At 45.7% G+C, this 9,279-nt stretch overlaps 1 protein-coding gene across 1 annotated transcript; it reads right to left on the reverse strand.

Annotated features, from left to right (window-relative positions):
• Window positions 1-977: 977 nt before the first annotated feature.
• Window positions 978-8,326, reverse strand: LOC123367106. Its single transcript, XM_045011127.1, has 3 exons — window positions 7,240-8,326; window positions 4,397-4,718; window positions 978-1,538 (listed from the first exon to the last, which is right to left on the reverse strand). The coding sequence occupies exons 1-2, from the start codon at window positions 7,889-7,891 to the stop codon at window positions 4,642-4,644; spliced, it is 729 nt and encodes a 242-aa protein (XP_044867062.1). The 5' UTR covers window positions 7,892-8,326; the 3' UTR covers window positions 978-1,538; window positions 4,397-4,641.
• Between the last annotated feature and the right edge of the window lie 953 nt (window positions 8,327-9,279).

Genomic DNA, 9,279 nt, shown 5'->3' on the forward strand with positions numbered 1-9,279 from the left:
TAACAGTCTTACCATGGAGTCACAGATAGCATAGGTGCCGGCTTTCTCCGGGCCCAGGGGGTGCTCAACCCCCAGTTCCACCCCAGATCACACCCTGCCCTGCCTCTTCCCACCCCCACACCTTCCTGCCCAGTTCCACCACCTATCCCCTGTATGCCCATCCCCACTCTCCCTCTGATGAAACAGCTGATTGTGGTGGGCGGGAGGCGCTTGGAGGGAGGGGAAGGTGCTGATGGATGGGGAAGCAGGTGGGCGGGAGGTGCTGCAGGGGAGGGGAGAGCTTGGCTGCCAGTGGGTGCTAAGCACCCACTAATTTTTTTCTGTGGGTGCTCCAGCCCTGGGGGGAGCACCCATGGAGTTGGTGCCTATGACAGACAGTCCCCTTGGGCATTCCAGTCTATCTTGTCACCAATCTGTCTCGTTCAAGCTGAACTTAGGGCAGGTCTAAAACGCTATATCAGCAAAGCAGCAGCTGCTTCTCCCATCAGTGTAGTTAATCCACCTCTGAGAGAGGTGGTAGCCATGTCGATGGGAGCAACTCTCCTGCCAACATAGCGCTGTCTACATTGGGGTTAGGTCTACACTGGATTTTTCACACACTGAGGGATGTAGTTATACCAATATAAGTCTGTAATCTCCACCTGGCCTTAGTGATAGTTGGGTGCTATACACCAAAGATCACAAAAGATTCGGGTTGCCTCCAGTCCCAAGACACCAGTCATTTACCCCCAGTCATTTTATATCTTAGCTCTCTTACCAAAGGCAATGATTATAGCCAATCCTGTAGTAATCTAAGTGAGGGTTTATTAACTAGGAAAAAGAAATTAAAACATTCTTTACAGGTTAAAGCAGGCAAATATATACAGTAACTTGTCACTTAACGTCCTAGTTATGTTCTTGAAAAATGCAACTTTAAGCAAAATGATGTTAAGTGAATCCAATTTCCTCATAAGAATTAATGTAAATGAGGAGGGGAGGGTTTGGTTCCAGGGACATTTTTTTTTGCCAGACAAAAGACATTAGATACATATACAGTATAAGTTTTAAATAATTGTCAACAAACAATTTAATACTGCACTCACCAATGATGATTGTGCAGATTGGTTGAGGCAGGGGTGTAGCGGGGGTCAGACCGTGGGGGCTTGCCCCACTCCACCCGCCAAGTGTTCCAGCCGGGGAACGGGCAAGCCCCCGCACCCCGACCCTGCTCCCCAGCTGGAATGCCGAGTGGGCGGAGTGGGGGAAGCCTTGGGCCCCAACCCCGCTCCCTGGCAGGAGCGCAGGTGGGTGGAGCAGGGGGAGCCAAACAACGTTATAATGGAACATTGCAGGACTTTAAAGGACTATGTTCTCTAATAGGTCAGTGACCTAAATAACGAAACAACATTAACTGGGAGGATGTTAAGTGAGCAGGTACTGTACAGAAATGAGTTACAGTCTATGATTCCAAAAGGTGACAGAGTTGTAGTAATCTATCAGTACTGAATGTCTTTTAGGTTGATCCTGGGGATCTCTGCTTTTGTTTCATAGCTCCAGCCCTGTGAGGGTCAAAAGAACAAAAGAGATGAAAAATTTTCTTGTTGACCATCTTTATTTCCTTCTTCCAGAATTCAAGATGATGAGATAAGCCCTTTTGAATGTAATGTCTTCATGAGTATGAAGGGGCAATTAACAACGTTTCTGTATTGTGATATCCCACAATGGCCCATTTTGTTTTGATAGCCTTCTTGATGAGCAGGAGATGATCCCTTCTGATAGATTCACAATTTCAGGGCAAACATTTTTTTACAGCTATAAAGCAAAAACTTTAATATTACCTTATAGCATGTGATAAAGATATTTTAGGTGAAATTAATGCATGCAGCAACTTACAAGTGTTTCATAAAGTTATAACAATGTGTTTAGTGTTTAAAGTTCAATATCCATCTTAGCCAGCATCACAAGGTGGTCGAATGCTACGATAATGGGGGGGGCATAGAAATACCTTAAGGAAGATAGAAGATTTTTCAAAAGTAACAGCAATCTGCTCAAGATACTAAAAATAAAACTTATTTCAGGCTACAGCCAAAAGTTTGTGAATTTTTAGATTTTTCAGTATATTGAGCACCCTGTATGTTTAACAAATCTACAGTGCAATATAGAAGATGAGTCAGGCTGAAAGGCTTTGGAAAAAATCAAGTAGGTATCTGTGAAAGACCAGTTGACCCCATCACATTACAAGGAAGAAAATAATGCAATTACATAGAATAAGGATATAGAGAAACTGAATGATTTCCTTGATTCAGTCTCTGCCAAAGAGATTGGTGGTGTTACCGAAATATCAGGTTTGTTTAGCTGAGAGCCAATAACAGCCTGATAGGGAAAAAGGATAAGAAGAAAGGAGAGCCCTGCACCTTGGTACAGAAGACTTTGTTTTACATAAATTTTACAGATTTTTTATACACATTTAGACAAAGACCCTTGCTGTGTTAACACTTGATTGGTGGTTGCCAGAACCCGTACTTCTGCTATCACTTCTGCTAAGTGAAAACCGGTTTGGAGCCAGTTTTCTCTGCTTTAAGGCAGAGGAGAAAAGACAGTTTAAAAGTTCAGGTTACTGTGTATGTGAGGCTTCTGCTTTTTTCTAATGGCTGCTTGCTAGTGGAAAGGAGGGTTGCTAGTAATTTTTACAGCCCCCCTTCAGGCCTGACAAGCCCAAATTGTCAGGCCCATTATGCAATTTGCGATTAAGCTGGAGGGACAGATACTGGGATTTTTTTTGGACAGCAGAGCTTTTGGTTATAGCATTACATAGACATTTAGTACATTGTATTATTATTTAAATAACATATAAAAAGAAAAGAAAGAAAATAATTTACTTAGCAATTGTACAGAAGAGCCCCGTAAACCATGACCCAAGGTTTGGGAGGAGGTTTTTAAAACTAAAGGTGTGATTAAGAAATACAGCATGAAAAACAACAGCAGCATTTTTAATAGCTTGTACATTTTTTTTAATTGAGCCAGAGTGATTAATATAAAAATAACATTTTTTTTCAATGTGAGCACAAGCTCCCCCTAATTTAGCATTTATGGCATTTAGCACGTTTATTTTGCAAAGCTACTTTTGCTACCTTATTAATTTTTTGTTGCAGCTTTTGAAAAGCGTTTATTGATGCATTAGCTGTTTTTTTGAGTTTTGCAGAAATATTTACTACTGCTTTTTTTAGCTTAGCTACTTTTAATTTAGGAATGAGTGCACGAACAAAGTAATAAAATTCCGTTTGCCTGACTACTAGGGGGTTTACGGCGCATTTTGCTTGAGTTCTTATGGAGAGAGTAAAGAGCTTGTGAGAATAGCTTCCCAGGTTGAGGATCTGGCTGGAATTTAAAGTGTTGTTTATTTGGACATTTGGTAGCACCCGGGCCACATTACACCGACCTTGCCAACCTGGAGGGAGAGCTTTGTAGTCACTATGGCCACAGATAAAATACAAGCCGGGGCCTTTAAATAGAGGGTAAGGGTATTACCCGCGACTGCATGGCGCCAGGCCACATGCTCATCCCAGTGCTTGGAGTTACCCACTATGCGATTCTGACACCTTTAATGGGATACATTTAAGTGTTCTAGGGCATGGGTAGCATTTAGGATGCCCCCACAGTACGTGACCTTAAATATGTTAGCTGTGAAACTTGCGAGTGTTCCCATGGAGTTTGGGAACCTAGTTATTTTTTCAAGGGATGGGAGAGGCAGCAGAATGCCAGAGTAAATATTCATATAATACGCATGTGTTTTATTTATGGGGCTTAATGGGAGGAATGAGGGAAACCACTGCTTTTGATAACGGACGCCTGTTGATTGTATAGTGAAGGCCCTTTGCAGGCGACAAGGGGGGTTCTGGGCGTTCTCAGGGGTATTTAAGGGATGAAGGGTTCCAGTGTTGACATTAAACCGAAGGGTTTGGTCACAGGTTTTAAGGGGAAGGTAGCCTACTTCCCTCCCAATTCCCTTGGCATTTTTCCAACAAAGGGGCAATTTATACCCAATCCCAAGGATATTAAAAAGAGGGACCCCCTTAGCTGCCCAGTAATAATGCCAAACTTTAGACACAATTTTATACTTATTGTACTGATATTTTTTTTATTTACGCTTATTTAGTTTTTTGTACTATTTGTAAGGAGAGTACTTTAGAGAGATTTGCAGGTACAGCCCACAACCCTATTTTTTCCTCAGAACGGGTTTGGTGACACAGTCAGACAGGTGTCCCAATGTGGCCAGTCGCTGCAAGGACCCGGCCGCTGGGTGGGGGTTGGCATGTACAAAGGACAAACTTAAAGGAAGTAGCCATTATACCACCACCCGGAAATTTATAACTATAAAGTTTTAGGATTTATTTTGCCGGAACAGGAGTTTTAGTACCTTGAGAGGTTTAGCCTTTCAGGTATTGTCTGCTTTAGGCTCTTTTGGGTCGCGGTGGGAAGAGCTAGCGGGGCTCCCTCGAGGTCCGGAGTTGTCTGCTTCTGGCCCCGGCCTAGGAGCTACCTTGACTTGGGTGTGGTGAATCCAAGTGTCCCGTTCTTTTACTTGAATTGCAGTGTGGGAGGTAAGGAGGACTTGGAAAGGGCCCGCCCACCGGGGTTGGAGAGGCTTGTGCTTTCACTTTTTTACATAGACCCAATCTCCCGGGGTGATCCGATGGGCAGGGACATCAGCGGGTAGGGACTGAAATTGAGCTGCGTACCTGTGAAGAGATATGAGAGTGGTTTGGAGGGAAACAGCATATTTGGTTAGCTCCTCGTCACCCCAAGTGGCTAAATCAGTTACAGGTCCTGGATCAGCAAATCCGGTGTATGGCCTGCCAAATAAAAGTTTAAAGGGTGAGAGACGGAGCCGGCCTCTAGGGGCAGTTTGAACTGCCAGAAGGGCCAGAGTTAGGGCCTGAAGCCACTTTAACCCAATCTGAGCACACAGTTTAGAGAGTTTAAGTTTTAAAGTTTGGTTTATTTTTTTACTTGTTTGGAAGATGGTGGTCTTTAAGGGGTGTGTAGAAGCCAGGGAATACATAGGGCCTTCACAATGTTTTGAATAACCTGGGCAGTGAAATGAGTCCTTTGATTAGAGTCGATAGACCTAGGCGGGCCAAACCTAGGAATGACGTGGTTTAGTAAGTTTAGTAAACCGACTTTTAAGGCAGTTGCTTGTCTGGTCGGGAATGCTTTGATTCAACCAGTTAGTTGGCACACGATTACAAGAAGGTACTTGTAGCCTTGGCACTTAGGCATTTCTGAGTAGTCAATTTGAAGTTGTTTAAAGGGCGTGTATGCCCATAACCTGGCTCCGAGGGGGCCTTTAGGTTCCCCCCTTGGATTGAATTTTGCACAGATGTCACAGGTGGCAAGGACTCGTTTAGCTTTCTGGAACACTTCAGGGGCATACCAAAGTCTATTCACTGTAGCTGCCATGGCCTTTGCTTTACTGTGTGTTTCCTGATGTAGTTTAAGTAGGGCAGGCCGCAAAGCAGCTCGGGGCAAGGCCCTTTTTTTATCTGGTAGTTGCCACTCTCCCCTTGGCGTTTTGGTGGCCCCCATGCTCTTCCAATGCTTAGCTTCTATTGGCTCAGGGGTAAAAGGGACTGGGACTGGAGTTGGCGGGGGAGAGGATGTGAGTACCATTTGGTTGGCAACATAAGGTTGTAGGGAGGCTGCTTTCGAAGCTGTATTAGCCAGCCGGTTCCCACAGACGGTGGGATCGTTTTCCTTTTGATGGGCCCGAATATGGATGATGGCAACCTCAGATGGCAAATGTATGGCTTCCAATAATTTCAGGATCAAGGGCCCATGTGCTACCTTAGTGCCACTGGAGGTAATAAACCCACAGTTCTGCCCACGGTTGGCCTGTGGCATGGCAAACACCAAAGGCATATTTCGAGTCAGTATATATGTTTACCGACTGACCTGCTGCCAACTCACATGCTCGGGTGAGGGCTACCAATTCTGCCGCCTGGGCTGAGGTGGAGGGTCCCAGGGGAGCAGACTGTAATACATCAAACTGAGTAGTTACTGCAAATCCAGATATTTGTTGGCCCTCCACGACTTGTGCTGAGCCATCTGTGTACATCTCCAGTTCAGCATTTGGAATGGGCACGTCTGAAATATCTTGTTGAGGTTTTTTTTTATGTTGTACTACTTGAAGACAATTATGTGAGGGCTCGTGATCGTTGTCCGGGAAAGGTAAAAGGGTGGCAGGGTTCAAGGTATGGCATTGTTTAATTTTTAAGTTCGTCCTGGATAATAAAGAAACTTTTAAGTGCGTTAGTCTTTGACAGGTTAAATGTTGAGTGCCCTTTTGGACTAACAGTTGTTGGGCTGCATGTGGGGTCCGTAGGGTCATTGGATGGCCCAAGGTAATTTTTTCTGCTTGGGGTACCAGGAGACCAGCAGCAACCACTGCTCGGAGGCAGCCAGGAAAGCCTTGCGCTACAGCATTCAATTTTTGGGAATAATAGGCCACAGGTCGTTTCTTAGGCCCAAAGGTCTGAGTAAGGACACCAGAGGCCACACCTAGCCGCTTATGTACATAACGAACAAATGGTTTTGGATAATCAGGGAGTTCAATGGCTGGGGCTGAGGCCAAAGCTGTTTTAATTTTCTGGAAGGCTTTAACAGCCCCAGAGTCCCAGTGGAGGGGCTCCTTGGCATCATGGGTGATCTGTTCAAATAGAGGTTTTGCCATTTTCCCAAAGCCCGGAATTCAGGAACGGCAAAATCCTGCAAGGCCCAGAAATCCCCGCATTTTACGTTTTGTCTTTGGTCGGGGAATATTAAGGATTGACTGGATGCGGGTTCTGGATAATGCTCGATGCCCGAGGGTGAGCACATGACCAAGATAGGTTACCGTGTTTTTAGCAAACTGAAGCTTAGAAGGAGATACTTTATGTCCTTTCTCTGCCAAACAATTTAGCAAGTAAATAGTGTCCATTTTACATGTTACCTGATCCGGGGAGCAAACCAGGACATCATCCACATACAGGAGATACGTAGACCCACCCGGTAGGCTAATATCAGCTAAATCACGTGTCAGGATAGAGGAGAAAATAGTTGGAGACTTAACATATTCTTGCGGTAGTCGAGTCCAGGTCAGTTGTTTTGCTTTCCTGGTCTCTGGGTCTGTTTATGTAAATGCAAAGATATCCCAACTGTTTTGATTTAGAGGAATACTGAAAAAGGCATTACACAAATTTATTACTGAATAACAAACGGTACCTGCTGGAATGGCAGTCAGGATTGTGTGAGGGTTAGGTACCACGTTGTGTCTAGCTTGAACAGCCTTATTCACTGCATGCAAGTCCTGAACAAACTGGTATACCGGTTTTTTCTTTGAATTCATGTCAGATTTTTTGACTGGCAGAATGGGGGTGTTGAAAGGAGACTTGGTGCGAACTAGCACTCCCAACGGCAGGAATGTGGTGATAAGACTCCGGAGGCCAAGCAGAGCTTCTCGGGGGATGGGATACTGACGAATTTGAGGAATGTCAGTGCCTGGCTTCAGAGTTATTTGTACTGGCTCTGTCTGGAGGGTGCTCAAGTCTGCCTTTGAAGTGCCCCATAGGGAGGCTTTTACCTTCTGTCTGAGTCGTTCAGGTAGGATTATCGGGCCCGCCGGCTGGATCGGGTCCTCGGTAGCCTGGGTCAGAACAGCACACAGCTGGGGAAGTTGGTTTTGAGGCAACCGAAGGATGATTTTGTCATCTGAAAAGAAAATCTGAGCATGCAACTTACACAACAGATCTTTGCCCAAAAGATTAACTGGAGAGTCAGGAGCTAGCAAAAAGGCATGGGAGGCAAAGACACCAGAGATTTCTACAGCAGTCTCCTGTAATACAGAACAGTTAAATGGCTTTCCGCCTATTCCCATTACCGGAATGCTTTTATTTGTGAGGCTTCCCTTCTTCGGCTTGGAAGTAACAGTAGAAAGGGCAGCCCCTGAGTCCAAAAGACAAGAATAGGCAGTTCCTCCCAAAGTTAGGTGAACCTGGGGGTCTGTGGAGGAACAAACATAAGGAGTAAAATAATTTGAATAGGTGACAAGAGGACCCCCTGGTCGCCGTCATTCCTCACTATCAACAGCGTCTGTTCTTTCCACAGCCATCTGTTGCTGAGGTCGGTCTGGGCAACAGGGCTGGCGTCCGGTACGTCGGTTTGGACACTCTCTCTTCCAGTGACCGAGCTGCTTGCAGTAGTTACACATATCTTTGACGCGACTCGGGGGCCCCCCGTGATCTGTTTTTGGTTGCCACTTGGGGGGGCCTTTCCACCCTCCTTGTTTTTCATTTTCAGCATTTACAAGAGCCGCTAGCATTCTCACCTGTTTGGTCTTTTGAACTTTTCCCTTTGTGTGATATACACGGGTGGCCACGCTTACCAGTTCCTCCAGGGATTTTCCCTCAGCGCCCTCGAGCTGCTGCAACCGCTTCTTGATGTCCGGGGCTGACTGAGAGATAAAAATAAGCCTGACCATGGACTGTGTGTCCGTGGCCTTGGGGTCTATGTTAGTATAGGTACAAAATGATTTACAAAGTCTTTCATAAAAGTCGGAGGGGTGTTCTTTCTTTCCTTGCACAGTATTATGGACCTTGGACCAATCTAGAGTTCTTTCTTCTGCTTGTTTTATACCTGTCAGAATATAGTCCAGGAATCTTTTTAGCTCTGCCTGGTGAGTCAAATTATTCGGGTTCCATTGGGCTGGGTTGACTAGGGTTATAAAGCTGCAGCCATCGTTGGCGGCCTCTGCAGCCTCCCGGGCCCCCCTTAGGACTCGCTCTTTCTCCTCCGTGCACAGTAGGCAATCCAGAAGTTGTCCCACGTCTCGCCAACTGTCACAGGATTATGAGACTGGAAAATGGTGCAGAATCGCCTATGAACGACGTCCGGGTCGTCCCTAAGGCGAGGTGTAGTGGCTTGCCAGTTCATAAGGTCTGCAGTGAACAATGGGACATGAACATAACAGTCTATGACATTTCCATCCGTTGTGGGGACTGGGATGGTCCGGAGGGGTGCCTGGATATTAACTACCTTTTCCCCATAGAGTGCCCCTTTTCTTGTATGGGACGGACTAGGAAAGGGAACAGACAGGGAAGTAGTGTACCCACTGCTGGTTGCTTCATTAGTTGAGTCACTGACTTGAATTATGGCGTCCTTAATTTTCGTCAGCGGGATCTGTCTCGTTACAACTGCCACTCTATCCGGATCCGCCGCATCTGGCAATGGTGCTGGCGGGGGTGGCTGCGGTCTAGGACAGTACAT

The sequence above is a fragment of the Mauremys mutica genome, chromosome 3 (assembly GCF_020497125.1).
Source record: "Mauremys mutica isolate MM-2020 ecotype Southern chromosome 3, ASM2049712v1, whole genome shotgun sequence".
In the NCBI taxonomy this organism is placed as follows: domain Eukaryota; kingdom Metazoa; phylum Chordata; order Testudines; family Geoemydidae; genus Mauremys; species Mauremys mutica.

Coding starts and splice junctions, on each gene's coding strand:
- LOC123367106 (XM_045011127.1), bottom strand. CDS start 7,891: ATGGGAATAGGCGGAAAGCCATTTAACTGTTCTGTATTACAGGAGACT. Junction 4,719..7,239: donor CCTGACTGCCATTCCAGCAG/GTACCGTTTGTT, acceptor ATCTCTTCACAG/GTACGCAGCTCAATTTCAGT.